This window comes from Nicotiana tabacum, chromosome 15, assembly GCF_000715075.1.
Source record: "Nicotiana tabacum cultivar K326 chromosome 15, ASM71507v2, whole genome shotgun sequence".
NCBI classification, from domain to species: Eukaryota; Viridiplantae; Streptophyta; class Magnoliopsida; order Solanales; family Solanaceae; genus Nicotiana; species Nicotiana tabacum.
The window spans coordinates 37,335,931-37,359,896 of NC_134094.1; the positions used below are offsets into that span (position 1 = coordinate 37,335,931).

Consider the following 23,966-nt stretch of genomic DNA (forward strand, 5'->3'; position numbering starts at 1 on the left):
GTCCGTGAAGATAGCCATCATACAACTTTGAAAAGTCGCAGGTGCATTACACAAAACAAATGGCATCCGCTTGAAGGCGAAAGTACCATAGGGACATGTAAAGGTTGTTTTCTCTTGATCCTCCGGAGCAATAAGGTTTTGGTTGTAGCCCGAATATACGTGAATAAAGCAATAGAAAGCACAGCCGGCCAACCTATCAAGCATTTGATCAAAGAAGGGGAGTGAGAAATGATCATTCCTTATGACTTTGTTGAGCTCGTGATAATCCATACACACTCTCCAACCGGTCACCGTTCTTGCGGGAATCAACTCATTATTGTCATTGGTGACCACCGTCATGCCCCCTTTCTTTGGGACACATTGAACCGGTGAAGTCCACGAACTATCATAAATGGGGTAGACAACCCCGGCATCAAACCACTTGATAATCTCCTTTTTGACAACTTCTTGCATAGCCTCATTGAGTCTCCTTTGATGTTCAGTAGATGGTTTGGCATCCTCCTCCAAGTTGAACTTGTGCATGCCAAATGTCTGGCTTATTCCCCAAATATCCACCAAATTCCACCCAATATCCTTCTTCCTCTTATGTAGCACTGCCAATGTAAAATCTACCTGCAAGTTAGTCAAAAAAGAGTAAAGAATAACCAGTAAAGTAGAACAAGGGCCAAAAAATTCATACCGAATATGTGGAGGCAATGGCTTCAACTCCAAGGTAGGAGGCTCTTCAATAGAAGGCTCTATAGGAGGAGTTTTCCTATTTTCAAGATCCAGGGATATTTTGTGGGGTGCATAATTATACGACCCCAATCCTTGCAAAGAGTTCACATATTTCATGAAGCCATCCATATCTTTATCATCAAATATGAGCAAGACGGCCTCCAAAATATCACCAACATTGATCGTGGCACTTGTATCATCAACAATAACATCGGTCACCAAGTCCACAAAGGAACGCACTTCGTTGCTATTTGGTTGCCGCATGGATTTGCACACATGGAATACCACTTTTTCATCACCCACCCAGAAAGTGAGTTCTCCGGCTTCCACATCAGAAAGAGCCTTCCCCGTATCAATGAAAGGTCTTCCAAGAATAATCGGCACTTCATAATCCAGTTCACAATCAATAACGACAAAATCCGCTAGAAGAATGAATTTATCAACACAAACCAAGACATATTCAATCAATCCCAAAGGCCTGTTCATTGTACGATCGGCCATTTTCAATCTCATAGATGTGGGTCTTGTTTGCCCAATTCCCAAGGTCATGAAAACTTAATAGGGCATCAAATTGATACTTGCCCCGAAATCACAAAGAGTTTTAGCAAGCTCGACACTTCCAATTGTACAAGAAATTGTGAAAGCACCAGGATCTTCCAACTTAGGATCCATTGAATGCACAATTGCACTCACTTGATGAGTGACTTTGATAGTTTCAAAATTCATCGACCACTTCTTTGTCACTAAATCTTTCATAAACTTTGCATAACCAGGCATTTGTTCCAAAGCTTCCACTAATAGCACATTGATTGAGAGACTCTTCATCATTTGAATAAACTTCTTGAATTGGTTTTCACCATTTTTCTTGGCAAGCCTTTGAGGATATGGAGGTGGAGGCTTAGGCAATGGTTCCTTTGCTTTTTGCACTACCGGTTCCAGTATGTCAATAACATGATCCCAAGACGGGTTCACTTCCTCTTGAGTCTCTTCCACACTATCATCAATATCAATCTGAACTTCATCATTTGATTGCACCACATTGTTCGGGACCTCTTCTTATTGTACCACTTGCTCATTATCAAAAATTTGCCTTTGCCTTGAGGTGGGTGCATTCTCACCTCTTCCACTTCTTGTAGTAACGGCCATGGCATGCCCCGTGTTGTTCCCACCCTTTGGGTTCACCACCGTGTCACTTGGTAGTGCCCCCTTAGGACGAGAGTTGAGAGCTTGAGAGATTTTCCCCATTTTCACTTCTAAGTTACGGATCGATGTGTTGTGTGAGGCAAGTTGGGCATCCGAATCTAAATTATTTTCCATCATTTGTTTGAACATATTGTCAATACGCCCCATCTCATTAGTTAAAGAACTACGATTATGGGAAGGATAAGGAGGTGGGTTACTCAGTTGTTGATACATCGGGGGCCTTTGAAAACCCGACCCCCGATTGCCTTGATTATTGTTCCATCCGCCTTGATTGTAACCTCCCTAATTACCTTGATTATTGCCATTCCAATTTCTTTGATTGTTATTATGCCTATTCCCTTAATTATTTCCATCACTCCAATTACCTTTGTTGTTAGAATTCCAATTGCCTTGATTGTTTTGAGGTCGCCATTGTTGTTGGTATGGGCCTTGGAAATTGTTTCGTTACCCTTGGAAGTATTCACATATTGCACCTCCTCCTCGTGTTCATTGTAAGAATCATCTTGATCAAACCCACTATCATCTTCCACAAAATTGTCCACTCGTTGTTGCACTTGTGGACCCTTGGTTTTTCGTTTGTTCACCATCATGCTTACTCCCTCCATGGCATTGACTTGCCTAGGATGTTGCACTTGTTTCAGTTGAGCCTTTGCTAGTTGATTTGTGGTGGTAGTCAATTCGGCTATGCCTTGCCCACGGTCATCCAACTCTTTGTGAAGGTGGATCACGCTGGGATCACCCTGTGAAACATTAGCCCGGGATTGCCATGCCGGTGATGTTTTTTCCATTTCATCTAGAATCTCACACGCCTCCGCATAAGGAGTAGTCATAATATTTCCACCGGCAAGTTGATTCACCACACATTGGTTAGTCATGTTAATCCCACGAAAGAAGGTTTGTTGAATCATATTTTCCTTCATATCGTTGTTGGGACATTCCTTGACCATTGTTCTATACTGCTCCCATATCTCGTGTAGTGGTTCATTGGGCTCTTGCTTGAATGCCAGAATCTCATCCCGAAGTGTGAATGGAATGGTTCGGCAAACATTCCAACCAATCTAAAGCTTTCCCCCGTAGAGAGAAGGGAAAAAGCCTTAGCCTCAAAGCATCCTCGGAGATATTTGTTTGCTTGCTCCCCCAACAAGTGTTCACAAACCCCTTCAAATGTTTGTAAGCATTTTGACTTGGAGCACCGGTGAATAAACCTCGTTGCTCTAGAAAAGTAAGCATCATGTTGGTGATTTGAAAGTTGCCCACCCGAATATGGGGAGGGACTATTGCACTTGCATATCCTTTATTGGGTAACACCAGGTGTGGAGCTGCTCGTGGTGGAGGTGGGGGTGGGACGGGCAAATTGTCATGAGGCACTCGGCCTCTTCTATTGGCTTGAGGTTCAAGAGGAACCTCATCCACTTGGTCATCCTCAATGTCCACATCCCCCAAAAGTAATATTTCTGAGCTCGTTGTTTGCCATGGTTGTACCTACGATTTCTCAAACAAGTTAGTAACATGGAAGGAAAAGAAGATATTCCAAAAACACACCCAAATATATAGCTAATACCGTTTTTAACTCACCGGCAACGGTGCCAAAAATTGATCGCGTCCAATTACACACATCAAAAGAGGTATGAAACAGTCATTTTCAATAATAAAACCCATCAAAGAGTCGGGATTGAATCTACAGGGAGCTAAGATGGTAGTTAGGGGTATATATGTTAATGTGCGTGATTGAATTATCTTGATTTGCACTTCCACAAAAAGGTTGTATGCTATTTCTAATTTTTCACTAAAGGTTGCAGAATAAAGAAAGAAGACTAGGATAATTGTTTTTGAGGTTTTTCAAATTGATAAAAAGCCTAGGGTTGTGACCATTACCTATGTGTTTGCCTAATGGGATAAAGACCTTAATGCTTGTTTTGTTGATCAGGATGTATCATAGCTATCAACTCTTAATTACCCACTCAATACCTCTCGGTCAGAGAATGGTTTTGCCCAATTTGTCTTTCTCAAGACCAAATGGGTATCACACAAAACAGTTGATAAAAGCGGAAGTCGGGTTATTACTATCTCTAGGTTGAACCGTTTAATTGGGTTAATCAATATCTCGATTGACCCAATTCCTTGTTAGCCAAGTTTTCCTAGACTAAGTCTCTCTTTCTCAAATAGAGACTAAGTCAAATAGGCATGAACTAATGTTTACAACTATTAATTCCATAAATTAAAGCATGAACTAGGCTAAATAGTAAACACCCAATCATAAACAAGCACTAATTTAATTACCCACTAGGGTTGGGTCACAACCCTAGTAAAACTCTAGCTAGTAATGCTAGGATTTAAAGAAGAAGAAGAAGAAGAAGAAGAAAGACTAATTAAACTCATAATGTATGCTTAAAAGAATAAAATCTATTATAAAATACACCAAAATATAGTAAACTTCCAAAAGAGACAAAGAAAAATGGCTACAATAATTATTGATGTAAAAAATTAACCTAATTTCTTGAAACTCTTATATTTATACAAGTATGAAAACTTCGGACAAAATACCCCTTAGGAGGTTCTGCGGCCGCACAATTCCATGTGTGGTCCACAAACTTCTTCATCTGGCAGGAGCTGGGCTTCTGCAGCCGCACAATTCTGAATTGTGTCTGCGAGACAATATTTCTGCGGTCCACAGATTATGTATGCGGTCGCAAACCAATCTTCTGCTGCGACCGCAAGGCACTTCTTCTGCGGCCGCACAATTAATGCGAAGGTTATATACTTATGTGGTATGGTACCACTGTGGTGTTAGAATTTACATTGAGAGTGCCTCGTTGGCGCTTAAACCTATGGAGAAGAGTGGATGTGAGTGGTTACGAGTATTTGGGAGTAGAGTTTAGCTCTTGATTGTGATACTCTCCCTCACACCAGCACTACCCTAGGCCTTGACACCCTTGGGAACTTTGAAGTGTTAGGGATCCATAGAGAGCCTTGACCTTGAATAGAACTTTACCCTTAGCATATAATCTATTGACATTCATTACTCCTCTTAGGTTTAGTGTTTAATGACAACGAAAGATTTTCAATGTGGATCAATTTACCATATGTTACCCCACACTAGTATAGCTTTCATAGCTCAAATTACCATTGGTTATTATAATTTTTTCAATTCATTTACTTACATTTTCATGTATGAATGTATGTATAGAGTATCATATCTAATGACCTTCTCTCTTTTATTTACATGAATAACCACTTGACCTGCCGACTTCCCAAAAGAACTCAGGCCCAAATCCTTCCCCTATGCATTCTGGGATGTTTGAAATCAACTGCTATGTGTTTTCTGCTATCTGCTGGGCCTGCCTCTTTGAGGCCCAGAACTAGAGTCCATCCTCTCCCTTTACTCCTCTACTATTTACTACTTCACAACTTTACAGCTTTATTGTTTCACCACTTTTGCTGCGTTTTTATTTTTTTTATCTCTCATATGTATACAATAATTATCATATTGGATTGAATGCTTTACTTTACAACTTAGTGAATCCCTAAAAGAACATAGGATTAAAAGAAACGTTATGCTTAATAGTAATTAGTTTTCATTCGTTAATCATATACCACTCATGCTATTAATCTCTTATGTTTCACTAACATTTTATGAAGACCTTGAAGCCAATAATCACTTAGTAAGGACGGCAGTCCCTCTTTTCAAAAACCAGAAATGGAATCCAAAATTGGCTTTTTTAAAAAGAGCGAATCTTTCTAAAGCAAAGTGCTGCCACCTGTAAAAGGCTCTCACTTCAGCAAGTGGAGTACCTTGGACTACATCGGCAACTCTATTTTGAACTTCAGTTATTGTGATCGTGGGACCAGGTTCCTTTCGATTGGATGGAGATGTATTTGTATCATCTTTTCTGGATTCCTTGACATGACTCATCATGTCTGCCTTTCCATTTGCCATGTCAATAACTTCACTTGGAACAGATAAATGTTCTCTATCTTGGTCAACACATCTGTCCTTCTCACAGGAGAGGTGAGATTCATCAAAGATCACATGTATACTCTCTTCAACACACCCAGACCTTTTGTTGTATACTTTGTAAGATTTGATGTGGGATGAGTATCCCAGAAATATTCCTTCATCACTTTTGGCATCGAATTTTCCAAGAGCTTCCTTTCCATTATTGAGGACAAAACATTTACGCCCAAAGGTCCTTAGATGTGACAACTTGGGCTTCCTTCCATTCAACAGTTCATATGGAGTCTTGTTCAGAAGGGACCTGATCATGCACCTATTCACCAAGTAGCAGGCAGTATTGACGGCTTCTGCCCAGAAATGCATTGCGATCCCACTATCAATCAACATTGTCCTTGCCATGTCTTCAAGAGTTCTATTTTTCCTCTCCACAACACCATTTTGGTGAGGAGTTCTTAGAGCTAAAAAATTGTGAGTGATACCATTTTTAGTACAGAACTCATCAAATTTGGCATTGTCGAACTCTGTCCCATGATCAGACCTGATGCAAACTACATTATTACCCATCTTCACTTGAATCGTTTTGACGAAAGCAACAAACACTTGAAAGGTTTCGTCCTTGGTTCTGAGAAACAATGTCCAGGTGAATCTGCAGTAATCGTCGAGTATATCAAAGATATATTTATTTCCTCCCCTGCTTGCCACCCTCATGGGTCTATATAGATCCATGTGAAGAAGATCAGGTGACTTTGAGGTATTGACTTCCCTTTTGGGCTTGAATGAAGATCTGGCTTGCTTACCTTTTACACATGCATCACACACTTTGTGATTTTTGAAACTTGACTTGGGAAAACCACAAATCAGGTCCTTCCCGACCAATTTGTTTAGCAATGTGAAGCTTGCATGACCCAACCTCCTATGCCATAATTCAGCATCATCGTTAATAGCACTTAGACAGTTGAGATCACCATTCTGCAGAAACTCAAAATTAGCAACATAGATATTTTTGTATCTTTTTGCTGCTAGCACCACCTCACTAGTCACTATGTTTGTGACTGTACATACTTTTGACACAAATTCAACCTTGTTTCCCTTATCACAGATCTGGGAAATACTTAATAAGTTGTACTTCAGCCCATTCACGTAGTACATATTTTCAATTGAGTGTCAGAGAGACTTCCCAATCCTTCCAACTCCCATAATGTATCCTTTCTTGCCATTACCAAAGGATACACTCCCTCCTTGCAGGGCTCTAAGTGAAAGGAAATCAGTTGTACTTCCAGTCATGTGCTTTGAGCAGCCACTATCCATGTACCATTGTAGTCTGCTTCCTTTCACTGTTCCCTGCACAAGAGAATTAGGAGTTAGACTTAGGAACCCAAATGAGTTTGGGTCCCTTGTAATGACGAAATAGGTGAATGAGGGATCTTCTGGCCCAAGCAGGCATCATGCGTTTTTTATATGAGGGACCAGGTTCTCTACCAATAGTTACTTTTTCAGCGAAAACTAAGTTTTTCTGTTGTGACTGAAATCTGGTTTACAGTTTTCTTTAAAGTGCCCAGTGTTGCCACAGTGGGTGCAAAGCCAATTATCAGGTATAGTAACATACTTACTATGAGGGTTGTAGGGAAACATTTCCCTTTGGAACCCAATCCCTTGCATGTTTCCCCCATTGTTGGTGTATATGGCAGTGATAGCATCAGAGGACCAGGTCCACTTGAGTGATTTTTCAAGATTACTCTCCACTATTCCTAGTTCTTCACAAAGTTGTTTGTGTTTTTCTCAAGTTCAACACACAGACTAGACTTCACTGAATTTAACTCACTTTCAAGCTTAATGTGTGCCTCGCTTGAAACTTCCTTTCCCTTTTGAGAATTTTCAGGCCTACTCTCTATTTTAGGTTCTCCAATTGTTTCCTTCAAGTCCAGTACCACCACTAATAAGTCATCTCTCTCATGCTCGATGTTAGCAACTCTCTCAACTAAGACTTCTTTATCTTTTCTTTCACACTCAAGGGTCTCTTTTAGGTCTACCACAGCGACCATTAGATCATCTCTTTCATGTTCTATATTTGCAATTTTTTCATCTAAGGCATCTTTCTCTTTCTTCAGGTTCTCAATTATTTCCTTTAAGTCAACAACTACGATTACTAAGTCATCTCTGGTTTGTTCTGCTTCTCCTAACTCTACAGTTAAAGCATCTTTACCATTTATGAGACTGTGATAAGCATCAATTAACACATTTGCCAAAGACATGAATGTTTTAGAAGAATAAGATTTCAGATTTCTCTGAACATCCAGAAAGTTTACCTCATCATCGCCGTCATCTTCATCATCATCAGACTGAGCCATCAAGGCAAAGATTGAGTCATACTCAGTTGCTTCACTTTCCACTGCCATCATTGAACTATCACCATGATCATTTTCTTCTTTAGATTCGCTGGAGGACTCTCCCCATGCAGCAAGAGCTTGCTTTACAACATTGTCAGCGACATTCTTTCTCTTGAAGCATTTATCAGGAACCGGGTTCCTCTTGGCTGCTTTGTCAAAGTTGTTTTTGTACTGATCTTGCTTTAAGAGAGGGCACTCCTTGATGAAGTATCCTGTCTTTCCACATTTATGGTAGAGGTCATAATTGTTTGGCTTGCTAGAGTTTTCCCTTTTTGGAATGCCTCCATTCCTGCAAACCATCTTATGGAATATTCTTGTCAAGTAAGCCATATCACCATCCTCACCACTTGAATCGTTACTGTCTATCTTGAGGACCAGGTTCTTCTCCCTTTTGTGTTCTCTTATTTCATTGTCTTTATTCTTCTTCATTTCATGTGTTTTTAGATTGCCAACAAGTTCATCTATGGTCAGTGTCTGCAAGTCCTTCGCCTCTGTAATGGAGTTCACTTTGCTTTCCCAAGAACTGGGCAGAACACTAAGGATTTTCCTGACAAGCTTGTTTCTTGGAATAGTTTCACCAAGAGAGTGAAGCTCATTAATGATAGAGGTGAAGCGGGTGTGCATATATTGGATGGGTTCATCATCTTTTATCCTGAAAAGCTCGTATTCAGTTGTGAGCATGTCGATCTTGGATTGCTTAACCTGTGTTGTTCCTTCGTGAGCTATATGAAGAGCCTCCCATATTTCTTTTGCTGATTGGCATGCCGATATCTTGACCAATGCCACAAACAAGAATTTTCTTTGCACGAAAGTTCTTTTCTATGGCCTTTCGATCAGCATCATTGAATTCATTCCTCGTCTTGGGAATGGCTACAGCTGGGTCACCAAGATTCTTGGTGGGAAAAAAGGTCCATCACATATGACATCCCATAGCTCATAATCTTCAGCCATGATGAAGTCGTGCATCCTAGTTTTCCACCATCTGTAATACTGTCCATTGAACCTAGGTGGTCTGTAAGTAGACTGGCCTTCTTCGAAGTTTGGAGGAGCAGCCATGAGGATCCTTTCTAGGTGTTAACCTGATAGAAAGAACATGCTCTGATACCAATTGATAGAATATAAAGGTCCACCAAACTCTATAGAGAACCAGGTTCTCTATCAGTTCCAATAAAACACACGCACACTGCAGTAAGTAGCTGACAAGAGGAATTTTACGTGGAAAATTCCCAGCTCAACGGGATTAAAAACCACAACCTACCCTTGTAGGATTTCAACTTCACTACTGAGCAACTTTTAGATTATAACCTATGCAACCTAGGAATTAACCTCTTAATCCCTCACTAACTTGTAATACTAAATTACAAGCCACTTTGTAATAAATCTATTACAAAGACTTTACAACTCGACTAGCTCTAGCCAAGACTCAAACACAAAGGTTTAAGGTTTACAAAGAGTTTGCTACAGAGTACTTCTAAACAAGTTGTCACGACCCACACCGATGGGCTGCGACGGGCACCCGGTACCTTACTCAACCGTGTACCAACGTAATGTATCTTTCGTATCATTCTATCATATGTAAATGAACCGGAGTAAAGCATGAGTGAATGCAAACTTACACATATGATATACTGGCCTATAAGACCAAAATTACACTAAACATAGGCCGACAAGGCCGTACAATCTTTCACGTACACAACATATATCTACTCGCCTCTAAGAGTACATAAATATCATAAAGGTCGGGACAGGTCCCCGCTATACTAATCAATACATGTCCTAATCATACTGACTGCATAAGTAACTCCGGAGCAAATGGAGTGCACCGACATCTTCCACTAAGCTGATCGCCTACCTGGAGGACTCTCGACCTGTCTATCGAGACCTGTGGGCATGAAACGCAGCATCCCCAGGCAAAAGGGACATCAGTACAAATAATGTACCGAGTATGTAAGGAGTGAAAATCAGTAAATAATAGACATGAGAGAAACATGGAGTAAAAGAATCGACATGTACGTCTGCATAGCTCTGTGAATCATTTCAATTTTATAGTGTCATGCATATGCATATAAATGTCATACCATGCATAGGTATATGCGTTTACAATATCATCAAGCCTATGAGGGCATCCCATCATATCATTTCGGCCACTGTGGGCAAATCATCAACCTATACCAGTTGATCAGGTGGTGGTGCGTATATAATGCCACAACATTTCCCATATCCCATATACATATATATACGCGTATATAACTCCATCTAGTCATGGGTCAATGTGCATGTATAAATGCATGAAATGCATATAAAATACGTTAATAAAATCTCTCGGTACATCATAAGACCATTATGCCTCTGATTAATATCATGAAATAAACTTTATCAACTTACGTATTTTTGACACCCATGAACAGATGATAAAATAATATGACACATGGGGAATCAAGAACATAAGCATCTCTAGTATTTCTATGAATAGAGTCATTTATGAAAGTTGTGCATTTGCTCGTTTCGTTCGTGTCGTATAGATCATGCTAAAACGAAAGAAGGGATAGTCTTAGCATACCTGTACCGATTCTCTTGACAATGCCTCTAACACATGTCAAATGTGACAACACGTAACGGCGGATCGAAGTAGGAAAAGATCCTTTAGAATAGCAAAATCTCGTTGCTATAACATTACGTAGTCTCGAATAATTTTTGTAGCAAAACCACGTTGCCAACATCTAATCTTTTATGAAAGAGTTTGCTGAATCTTTTCTGCCATTACTTAGCACCATAACCTCTGGTTTTTGATGTATGGAGATGTCTTAGTTGAGAAATACGTTACTAAGCCAAACTATCTTACTACATAATATAAGAAAGGCTTTTAAGATTATGCATGTGTGGGCCCGACATTAGGATGACTAAGCTTTGGCCTAAAAGCCCCTATTTGCCACCTATTTTTAATGACTAAGAATCACTACAGGGGCTGACACGTTAAGGGGGGTCAAACTTATCCAAAATTTTATAATTACTTAATTAATCTCCCACCAAAAATCATTAATTATCCGATTATCAACATAATTAAGAATTATCTTAATTTACTTAAAATACTACTCACTTTTAATATACTTTATACACCTCACTATCATAGCAATGTGGTACCCTGTATGGTATTAGTCCATAAATACCGGATATTTTAGTGCGGGCAGTATTTTATCCCAAAATGTCAAACTTTGATGAAATTCATTTTCTTCGATTTTCTTACCCTCTCCTTCACGAATTTACTCATCACTTGTTTGAAATAGTAAAATGCTTATAATCTCAAAATAATCCATTCCCAAACTTACGTCGATTAACTTACGACGAAACTTTAACGTACGAAAATGTGGGATGTAATATCTCATTTCCGAGCTTTCATCAATTTACTTATGGCATACTTTTACGTACGAAAACATGGGGTGTAACACAAGCTATGTAGGAAATACAATTTAAGAACTATTACAAAGTCACAACTCAACTAAGGACATACAATGACTTGTTGTAGGGAACTGGTCCGTAGTAGTGTTGTTCTTTGTTCTTGATGCACTTGAGAATTGATTGCTTGATGACCGTGTGAGAGCTTCAATTATTTATCTAAGTGAACAACTGATTTTTTTTTACCTTCCTTGATGTTATTAATGCATTTGTGACATCACTAGGATGATGTAAGCAAGGTAGGTAAAAGACACTCCCCATAAAGTTGATTGTTGCACTGTTTCTGTACTGTAGCGTGTGCAGGCAGCAACTTTACAGCTGGGGCAATTGGCTTGTATTGTTTCCTCGGGAAACGATAGTTATCTGTTACCCTGTTGTTCCTCTGGATCTGAAGAGTTAAAGCATATTCCAAGCTTGAACTTTTCGATCTTACGGTCTTGAGGATATGTAACTGGTTCCTTATCTGGTTCTTGGCAGTAAGTTTGTTAGATCATCAAAACATAAATCAAGGTAGTTGTAACCTATCACAATCCACACCCAAAATCACGTCAAACTCAACCATGCTAAGTAGTAAAGGATCACTCTGCTCTCATAACCTCCAATGGTAACCACACACGACCAATATTCATGGTCCACCACAATAGAATTATCCACCGGTGTAGATACATGAACATGCATGTCTAAAGAATCACGAGGCATATCCAAATAACGAGCAAAGTGTGAGGAAACATATGAATAATTTTAACTAGGGTAAAATAACACTGAAGCATCTCTGTATCATGCATAAATAATACCTATGATCACAGCATCAAAAGAAACAGCCTGTGGTCTGGCAGGAAAAGCATAGCAACGGGCCTGACAAACACCTGACTGAATTCCCCCTCTAGGGAGACCTCATCTTGTATGACCTCCACCCCAAGTTGGATGAGTGCGTGGTGTAGCAACTGGTGCAGGAGTCATAGTCCGACGTCCCTGGCGTACAGGACCTCTGATAAGACAGGGGAAATACCTCCTTATATTCCCTAACTCCTCGCACTTATAGCAACCTCGACCTAGGGATGACAGCGGGGCCTGAATCAGACCCCAAGAAATAAAATAACTGTTGGAAGATCCCGATACTAATAAACCCTAAACTGATGGAGTGCGATACTATCTCTGAGCTAGGAGTGCACTGAATGATGACTGAATTGCGCGAGCACTGTATGAATTATTGCAAGGTGAAGAACCACGAGGAATCTGACGAGCTGTTTGACCGGGCCTAAAAGGATGATCTCTGGTGTGATGTGACTGGCCTCCAGATGAGGTACTACTAAATCCACCTAAACAACAGGGCCTCTTCGCCTCCCGTTCCTCTCGCTCGGCCTTGCGAACCTACTCCAAGCGCCTAGAAATCTCAACCACCTTATCATATCCGGCATTTATCTCGACCTCTCGAGCCAAACTGTAACATAGACCATATTTGAGGCCATCAATGAACCTCCTGATCCTATTGCTCTCGGTGGGAACCAACCATACTGCATGACGAGCCAAATTCGCGAATCTCATCTCATATTGGGTCACAGTCATCTCCCTCTGGTGTAGCTGCTAAAACTCCCTACGTAGCTCCTCGCTTTGAGTCTGTGGTGCTAATAACTTATGCCATGTAAGTGATGTTGCGTCAGTTAGCCTGCCTGACTCATAGGTCTACCACCATCTGTAGGCTGCACCTTTCAGCTTAAAGGTAATAAATACAATTTATTGGTGTCGACAATACCCGTTGTGAGAAGAATCCGATGACACCGATCCATAAAACCCTGAGAATCCTCTAACTCTACTCCACAAAACTTGGGAGGGTTAAGCCTCTTGAACCACTCTAACCCTTTCTGCTCCTCATCGGACATAGGTGGACCAACCTCGGCGAGGGCAGCAACAACCGGCTGAAGTGGTAACACCCTTGGTGTCTGATAACCCTGAGCTAGCTGCTCCGGTGTCCGGGCAGTGGGAGTCTGGGCTCATCCCCCGGCTTGTGAGGTAACTGGTGCAACTGGTATCATACCCGACTGAGCTAAGCTCGTGTACACACTAAAGATCTTAGCCAATGTCTCCTAAATACTAGGCATAACAATAGGCACTGCCGGTGTCTGGGCTGCTCCCACCGGCTCAACAGTATCCAGAACTTGCTCCTCCACTAAAGCAACTAGTGGCTCCAAAGGTGTTGCTCGAGTTGTACCGTGAGCCCCACCTCAGCCTCTACCTCGGTCCCGGCCTCTCGCGGCCCTGACTAGTGGTATTGGTGCCTGATTAGCTTAATATATCCTCACCATCTGTGAGAGAATAGAAGAATAGACGTTCAGGCTTCGGAATTAGCAAATTCACACGATAATAGTGCAAGAAAGTGATATTTCCCAATAGTTCAGTAGCCTCTTGAAGATAAGTAGAAATGTATCTATACCGATCCTCATGAGTCTATTAAACTTGCTTATGACTCGTGAGACCTAGGAAACCTAGTGCTCTGATACAAACTTGTCACGATCCAAACTCCTACCAGAGTCGTGATGGAACGTAACACTACTTGTTAGGCAACCAATAGATCCTCAACAATAATAAACTTAAATAACAGAAATTAATAATCTCATTGGCAGAAATGATCATGAATATTTGAGAAAACAAGGTTAATACTACTACAACCAACCCAATGATCTGGTGTCAACGAGTACTGAGCACTACTAAGTATCAAAATACAAGGCCAAATCCTCAATACAACTATTTGAATAATAGAACAGTAATGAAAGAAATACTGAAAGGGAACTTCAAGGTGTGCAGACGACATAACATCTACCTCGTAGTGTCCCAAAAGTTGGTACCAACGCAACTCTAGGAATCATCGCGTCCAGAAGTACCTGGATCTGCACACGAAGTGCAGAGTATAGTATGAGTACAACCGACCCCATGTACTTAGTATGTGATAAACCTAACCTTAGGGTGAAAGCAGTGACGAGCTCGAAAGAAATGTCAGTATCCAACATCAATAACCAATAATAACTCATGATATAATAAAAACAGTAAAAATAAATAACTCAAATATGTTATGTTCAGCTCGTTCACCAGTATGGGAAATGTAGACATGCTCTCCAAGTGTATAGTCAAGGCCCAACACGGATAAGACATTTCATTTACCAACTAGCATGAGGAAAAGTACATCTCTATGCCGACATGTCAAATATACATGTCAAGTTAATATCATCACGGTGAAACCATCCGTAGGAACCACACTCAGCACGCTCATAGTGCTTAGGACAATGCCCCTCAAGTAGGGCTGGGCATATATCGGGTAAAATCGATAACCCGAACCGTTAATTATTTATTGGGTTATCGGTAATGGGTTATTGGGTTAACGGTTCGGTAACGGTTTAGAATTTTTTCACTATTGGGTTATCGGTTTGGGCCTCGATTTAGCAATTCTGTTATTGGGTTAACCAATAACCCAATAAGGATTAACGAAATTACTACTTTACCCTTAAGTATATACATATGCAGATATGCTAGGGCTTCATTCTTTCCTATTCTTTCTCAGCCTCAGCCGCATTCTTCAGAGTTCAGACTCTTCACTCTTCAATTGCTTCACAGCTCACATTTCTCAACCGCATTCTTCAGCTTCATCTTCATTCTTCGTGTAAGTTTTTAGTTGCTTCATCTTCATTGTCTACATAGAACTTCATTGTCTAGGAAATCGTAGAATCAGCTTTAAGAATGAAAAACTTCAGAGAATATTAATTGTAAAATCACAGAGAAAGTAGGTGTAGGATAAAACCAATATGTATTTTGTTCAGTTGCCTTATGTCTAGATTCTTTTAATTCATTTTTTAAGATTTTGTCATGAAAATAGAACCTTACTAGTAGTGCATTCACCGATCAAAAGAAATTACTGGTACTGCAGTGTGCAGTCAGTAGTAACACATTTTATTAGAAACCCTAAACGTGTGGGCCGAGTCCTAGTCAAACCCAGAACGAATTAAGTCTTCAAAACTCGGATTGGGCTTGGCCTCAGGCCTGGCGTCGCCAGCCTAACGCCTGGAATTTGGCTGGCCTCGCCAGGCTAAAGCCTGGTCCAGCCTAGCCTTAGGCTCGCCTCGCTAGGCTAAAGCCTGGTCCAGCCTGGCCTTTGGCTGGCCTCGCCAGGTCTCTCCTTTACACTGTTCTCAAGCACACTTTCTACGTTTAAGTATCCCTTTTGCTCTACTTTCATCTCTAATTCACCTACACATAAAATAGACTACATTATGCACAAATAAAGTGTAATTTATTATTAAAGCATGTAAAATGCAAGGCACATAATGTACAAAACTATAGAATTATAGCCACACATCAGATTGCATTGGAATAACCATGCATTACATTGCTCTTTTCTTGTATTCCAAAGTCCTGTTAACTAATGTGTCAACTCTTTTCAAGCTTTCAATTTTTTTAAAGATTATGTTGCCTCGCTGCTTGATTTCTTTTACTCTTCTCTTTTTTGCTTAACTCTAGATTGAGTTATCTTATCGGGTAAACCGATAACCGGACCGATAATGATCGATAACCGATAACCGATAACTAATATCTTATCGGTTTGGTTATCGGTTTATCATATTTGTAAACCGATAACCGATATGCTAAACCGATAATATTCGTAATCGAACCGAATCGACCGATGCCCACCCCTACCCTCAAAGGCTCACAATCTCATAGAACTCAGCTCAAACAATATCACATATGGAAAACAACAACAGCATGTGATGAAACAAACAAAATAATGTATAGAGACTAAGATATGACATGCAAATGAATAATTATGACTGGGTATATAACTACAGTTAAGGCAAACGGCTAAAAACAGCAGGAATTGCCCCATTATGTCTCAAACAAACAAGCACATAGCTAGACATGATTTCTAACACGAGTCATAGCTTAAATAATCCAACGATTAGAGAAAATACGGATATAACAAAGCATGGTAGCAAAACAAGTATGGTAATAGTCTAAAGTCCACCCGAATCATGAATACCCGGTGCACGCACACACTCTCGTCACCTAGCACGTGCGTCACCTACAATACATCTCAAATATCATAGTTCTTAGGGATAAATACCCACAAATCCAAGTTTAGATATTAACCTTACCTCAAAATAGGGGAATCAATACTCCAAAAAGCCCTTTTCACGTGACTCATCCTCCAAGCGACTCGAATCTAGTCAAAGCAACTTAATATCATCAATAAAAGTCATCAGAAACAATTCCAAATGATAAAGCTAAGCTATTGAATCAAATATGCAACGTCAACCCAAAAAGTCAACCTCGGACCCGCACCCCGAAACCCAACAAAACTCACAAATTTCGAACATCCATTCCGATACGAGTCGGATATATGTATTTCATCCAATTCTAATAACAAATTGACCCTCAAATCATCAAAACTCATTCTCTTATAACATAGTCTAAAATCCCCATGGGTAATCAATATCCATGATCGAAATTGAATAAACTTCACTCACCTCTTTAACTGTAGTGAAAAGTCTCCCAAACTTTGCCCCTAGCCGAGCTCCACAACTCAAAAAATGAGAAAACAATCAAATTCTACCAAATATAAATCAAGCCCAGTGATTCCGCATATGCGGTCACTTAGCCGCTTCGGTGGTACCGTATTGGCAGTCTCAAGCTCGCATCTGCATGTTCCACTAGAGCCCCGACCTACCGTGTCTGCAATAAAACAAATTGCACCCGCACACCCGCTTCTGCGCTAAGCCTTCCGCATCTGCGGACCCCCTGCTTCTCCCGCAAAATTCCGCTTCTGCGGCTCCTTGTCCGCATCTGCGATCAGACTTCCGCAGATGCGAAGACACCAGTCTCAGCAAACTTCAGCAATGAAATAACATCAAACATGTTCCGAAAATAATCCAAAACTCACGTGAGTCCCCTGAGGCCTCGTCCAATCACACTAACCAATCCCAAAACATAACACGAACCTGCTCGAGGTTTCAAATCACACAAAACAACATCAAAATCATGAATCGCACATCAATTCAATCCTAATGAACTAATGAACTTTCAACTTCCAAAACACATGCCGACACATCAAACCAATGCGGAATGATCTGAAAGAATACAAGTCGCAAACGACACAACGATCATATTCTAACTCCTGGAATCGAAATTTGAACCCGATATCAACAAAGTCAACTCCCGATTAAATCTATCAACATTCCAAACCTTTAGCTTTCCAACTTTCGTCTAAAATCACCAAACCAACCTACGGACCTCCAAATCAAAATATATACATACGCCTAAGTCCAAATTCACCGTACGAAGCTATTGAAACCATTAAAATATCATTCTGGAGTCGTCTATACAAAAATCCAACTCCAATCAACTCTTACAACTTAAACTTCAAACCTTGGTACTACGTGTCCCAATTCACTCCAGAACCTCCCCAAAATCATTCCAAACACCCCGGCAAGTCACGTAATCGCAAATACAAATAGAACTGGCATAAATAAGGAAACAGAGCTACAATACACAAAACGACCGGCCGGGTCGTTACAAAGATCTAGGTCAAACCTCTCCGAAACTGAGCTCCCAAGTCTCCAAAATGGTTACAAATAAAATAAAAATCACAAAATTCGATATTTATAATTTTTGCATACTGTTGAAAGTAAGGCTCAGTATGGTACGCACTAAACCGATGCGTCCAGAGAGTGATTCGCACTCTGGACTGCACTAGGTCAAAAACCTGCAACTTTTTCCTATGTTGCATTGTGCGATCCACGCTTTCCTACTGTTGGCTGCACTATTGTGATCCGCACTTGAACCTACAACAACTATCAAAACTGTTCCAAATGTGCCGAAATACCCCAAGCCCCTCAGGTCATATCCCAAATATTTCCACAAGTCTAGTAACACTACTTGGACCTATTCAAAGTCAAAAAACACGAAACGAAACACAATTACTCAAATCAAGGACTAAAGTCAGCTTAAGGGAATCCCAAAGTTTCAATTTGTATGCAATAATGTCGAACACCTCTCGAGCCTCCTGGGATCTAAACCAAACATACATACAAATCCAAATATACATAAACTTATTGGAAGCTTAAAACCATAAAACAAATCGTGAATACTAAAATCAAAAGGGGTAAGGTTGTTACTCAAACTCTTTATTCTTCCAAATAGTATGATATGGTTCTAAATCTTCCTTAAGCCCTTCATGCTCCATACAGCTCATACCCGTAAGCCGTAAATATGGTACTCAGCCAAGAACTGGTGAGAAAAAGCTCTTCTGATTGTCTGACGTAGATCTGTCTACTCAGGCAACTTGGGCTTTTTAATTTTAAGCATATATAAAGGGGTATAGGTGATGAAAGCTCCGACCTGCCTCCCCCAAACGTGCTGCCACCAAGCCGCATCGAATGAGCTACCTTGAGGGGGAACCTCAAGGGCCTGCCTGAATTACTTAAAGGAGTGTCCTAGGTATCCATACGAGTTTGGAAACTCTATGGACGACGCAATGCCTTCGGGCTAACGTTGGGCACCAAGTAGGCGTCGGAGGCTCGATGTGTGGGACGGCCAGCCCCACGGGCTGCCGAATGTTGGAAGGAGACCTACGTGCCGATTGGATACTTGACGCACCTATCTTAGGGGCATCATGTGTCGACATGTGAGAATGGCTTTGGTTCAACCATGCAAGCAATGGTCCGTTGGCCTAAACGTGCAGTTTAGGGGCGACACTGCACTATCCGGGATGGATGCTTGTCGCGAGTGTTATGTATGGGCATGACACGAAAGACGCGCATGACAATGGCCAAGGACTAAAGGTTGCCTTACTCGGGCGAAGCACGAGCTAATTGCGGATGCACTAGGCGAGTGTCAAGCTTGAGGATTGAACTGTGCACGCGAGAGCGATGCTCAGTCTTGGGCGAGGGACAAGACATGTCCTAAGCTAACCCCTAGGGCGCGCATGGATTATGATCCTAAGATGAAGCGCCACGACATGTCTAGGGCGAAGTGCCTAGACATCTTACGGGCGGCACAAGTTAGGGCGAGTCCCACCAACAGGCACAGGATCGTGCTTGAAAACCCGGGATAGGATGAATGCTGGCCTACAGCGAGGGGAATTGCAGGCGCCGCACGGGTAAATCGGTGCCGCTGGCGAGCGTAAGGGAATCGGCCCGTGCTAAAATTTGAAACGATTGATTGAGTTGTTATAGAAATTGTTTGTGACTCCTTGTTGCTAACATAAATTTCTTACCTACTTTGTTTTTTATTTATTATCATTATGGCATGCCAGAGTTACATTAGCACGTCAACTATAAGTAGACATTGTGATAAATGATTAGCACTATGTATCACTCAAATTCAAAGTAATTGAATGCACTATCATGCGTATTTTGTATTTCTCGTGAAATTGACTCTACCAGACGGTGAAAAAAGGCGTTTGATATGACTGCTAATGATATTTGTAATATTGAATATGTTTTATTATAAATGAACTTTTGCACTTTTGAACTTTCAGTAATTTAGTCAATTACTCCCTCCATTTTAATTTAGATGAAATCGTTTGACTCGACCCGAAGTTTAAGGGAAAAAAAAAAGACTTTTGAAACTTGTCTTAAAAACTTAAGGGATAAAAACTTTGTGGGATCATGACATTTTTGTGGTTATAAAAGTTTCTTCTTAAGGGTATAATGGGTAAAATGAAGAATTTAAAGTTGAATTATTTTTAAATTTAGAAATATGTCATTTATTTTGGAACTGACTAAAATGGAAAATATCTCATCTAATTTAAAACGAAGGGAGTATTAATTATTCATGTATATGTTTTTATTATTATTTACCTATATGTCAATCTTTTACTTAATGTGAACTGAGATACAAATTTAAAATTAAAGATATTGCAATTATATGCTCATTTTTAATACTAACAGCTTTAATAGATCCAAACATTTAGTTGTTTATTCATAAATTCAGCATCAGATTTTAAAGAATGCTTTTCGGCGCTTTAAGAGCCCGTTTGGCCATTTAAAAGAAATCATTTTTTTCCGAAATCAGTGTTTGGCCATAATTTTTCCATTTCACTTGAACATGAATTTTAAAAAATTTTCAAAATTTAAAAAACTTCAAAAAACTGTTTTTCAAAATTTTCACTCAAATCACTCATAAAAAATAAAAAATAAAAAATAAACTAAAATTATATTTATGTCCAAACACAATTCTAATTTTCAAATACCATTTTTAGTCGAAAAAGTTTTTACCTTTTTTCGAAATTTTACAATTCGTACGTCCAAGCGCCCCCTAAATTCAGACAATTCAAATGGGCTATATAGCTTACTATTTTGGAGTGATCTAATTTTCATGGGATGTGAGCCGTGTGACGAGTTGTTAATTTGTTATGGTGGGAATATATTCCTTTTCATTTATTAAATTTATATTTGTGTCAGTTAATATCTACAAGCTTACAAATTAGTCGTCATAGTAATTAAACTAATCCCTGATAAATTAACCCATTTCTTAAGTGTTGCGTCCCTCTCCCCAGATTTTTTAAACCACATTTTCTGTTTGATTTTGCAAGTTGGAATATAGAAATTTTGTCTTGTTGTCTGCCACTATGCCATAGTTTTCATTCAAAATAATTGCAACCTGTTTGTCAGATTTCCGCAACTTGCAATACATTAAGGTGAATAAAACTACACATTTAGGGAAAAAGGACACTAATTTAGAAAATTTTGGATAAACATTTCACTACTGGCCAAATAATCAAAAACTCAATAAGCATGCAACACTTATCTAGCTAAAAGTGTATAATTTGAGTTGTGAAGACATGAGAATATGCGTGTTTGTTGCATTGATGTGATTTTTGTTGACTTAACTGTGTAAGGAAAACGGTAAAAATTTGATGGACAAAAATATATTACCCAACAGGAAAGCGCTGACCATGGAATTAAGGCCCCAATTGTTGCAATAGCTTGAGATAAATAGACATTGTAACGTTGGTAAAGTGTAGAAAAATCCGTACAGAAGCTATAAGCTATACGGCCTCTTTTGGCAAAGAAGAGGAAGCATGAGGAGACGTAGGAACATAAGCTGTATCTTATCTTATCTGTTGCGGCCCGCAACCTGATCCCTTCATATCATCATTTGTTCATGTAATGACCCCAATTATCTCCGTAGGATGTCGTGATGGCACATATTCTGTACAACTATGTAAGCCTAGCAGATAATAATAACTTGGCGAAAAAAATTATCAAAATACTAAGATAAAGCTGAATAACTAATATAACCTTCCGAAACAAAATATAATCTCATCAATACACTCCCCCCAAACCGGTGAAATTTATTTTGGGTTGTAATTTTTAAGGAAAAAAGTTTGGATTTGTCCTTGTACTATTGTATATAGTTTATATTTATCCCCCGTTATACTTTTCCTTCAAATCCATCCTTATCGTTAGCAAAGAAAGCAAAAATACCCCTAACCCTGACGTTTTGTCACTGTGACATTTGGGGCCCTCAAATAAATTGTCATGTCAGATTTTTGTATCATTTAATCCTTAAATATATCATTTAAAATAAAAGAGAATTTTGTGGGTCCCACTTAATTTTTAACTTTTTAACTCTTTCCTTTTCTTCTTCCTTTCTCCTCTGTTTCCGGCGTTATCATCTTTTCCGTTGAATTCAAAATTCAATCAATCAACTTTGATTTCTATAGCAAACTTAGATCCTTTTGTTTTTTTATCATATCTATAAAGAATAGAGTTTCACATTAAGATGTTGTTCCCAGCGAAAACCTCCATTACCACCCATGACAGTACCATACTACCATGGCCTCTACCTCGCCTTCACAATTTTTAGGCAACCAAGTTTTTCTTGAGCTCTGGAAGAGGATTTTTAGAGAAGAAAGCTGAAAGCAATGAAGATTTTGAGGTCGGTAGGAGGAAGTTCTGCGACAAATAAAAGTTAAGACAAAAAATTCGCCGATAATATTTTGGCCAAATCTAAGCGTGGTTCTTCACCCGAGAGCATTTTTCTGGCAAGACCACAAAAGATGGAGACGATTACTGACTTGTCAATCTATTCACACTGCTTTGAAAAGTCAAAAGGAAATATTGGTCAATGTTGACAGTTTCAACCATTAACAGTTTAACTTATTGTCTCTCATCATCGCATCTTTTCGACAAGCCCACCGGAGAGAAAGAATATTAATGACCTGTCACCTTTGGGATTACTCATAACTAGCAGTCCTAGCATTTTCAGTCCATTCAGAAAAAAACTATCTCATTCTCTTTCTAATTTCATTATCAGGAACTTAAACAATCCTTGATGGGTTTCAAAAGCTTTCATCTTGCGGCAGGCTATGGCGTTGGAGAAGCAGGAGAAGTGATGTTGAAAAAAAGAAGAAAGAGAAAAGTAAAAAATAATTAAAACAATATACTGGGTAGTGAATTTTAAAAATGCTGACATGTAATATTACGTGACAATTTATTTTAGGGCCCTGAGTGCCACAATGTCAAAATGTTAGGGTTAGAAATATTTTTGCTTACTTTATTAACGGTAAGGATGGATTTGAGCGAAAAGTATAACGAGGGACAAATGTAAACTATATACAATAATACACGAACAAATCCAGAATTTTCTAACTAGAATAAAACTAGAATATCTAATACATAACTGTGTGAAGAAAAATAAATACAACAATAGTAAAAGCAAGGAAGGTGACTCCGAAGCCTGCGGACGCTGATCAGGCATACCTTGAAATCTCCGTAAGGCAGCTACAAATGATCTCTAACGGCCAACACGAACAGATGTACCTGGATCTGTGCAAAAATATGCACAAGCATAATATGAGTACACCACAACAGTACACACTAAGTATAAAGCCTAACCTTAGTAGAGTAGTGACGAGGCCAGGTCAAGACACCTACTAGGATATAATAAGCAGTATAAAAATTTAATAAGGATAAATAATGGAAAGCGGAGAAATAATTGATATGAACTAAGATAATAGCTTGAACTAATACAAGAACTTTAAGCATGGAAATAACATAAAAGAAGCAACTAAAGAGAACCACAATGATCATACAGGGGCAACAATTGGAAATAAATAGCAAGAATCACAACGAGGTACTGCCTCGTGTACAATAAGAATCACCACTGAGGTACCGCCTCGTATTCATAATTCACAATCTCAATCACAATCTTTTCTTGTACCGCCGCGTGAGCCTTATATTTGAAAATAGTTTTTCCGAAAT

The 23,966-nt window shown here is 39.6% G+C and overlaps 1 protein-coding gene across 1 annotated transcript; it reads right to left on the reverse strand.

Annotated features, from left to right (window-relative positions):
* Positions 1 to 6,441: 6,441 nt before the first annotated feature.
* Positions 6,442 to 9,318, reverse strand: LOC142169582 (uncharacterized). The gene is made up of 5 exons (XM_075231463.1): positions 9,148 to 9,318; positions 8,246 to 9,033; positions 7,729 to 8,089; positions 6,673 to 6,976; positions 6,442 to 6,521 (listed from the first exon to the last, which is right to left on the reverse strand). Exons 1-5 carry the CDS (start codon positions 9,316 to 9,318, stop codon positions 6,442 to 6,444), a joined length of 1,704 nt encoding a protein of 567 aa, XP_075087564.1.
* Between the last annotated feature and the right edge of the window lie 14,648 nt (positions 9,319 to 23,966).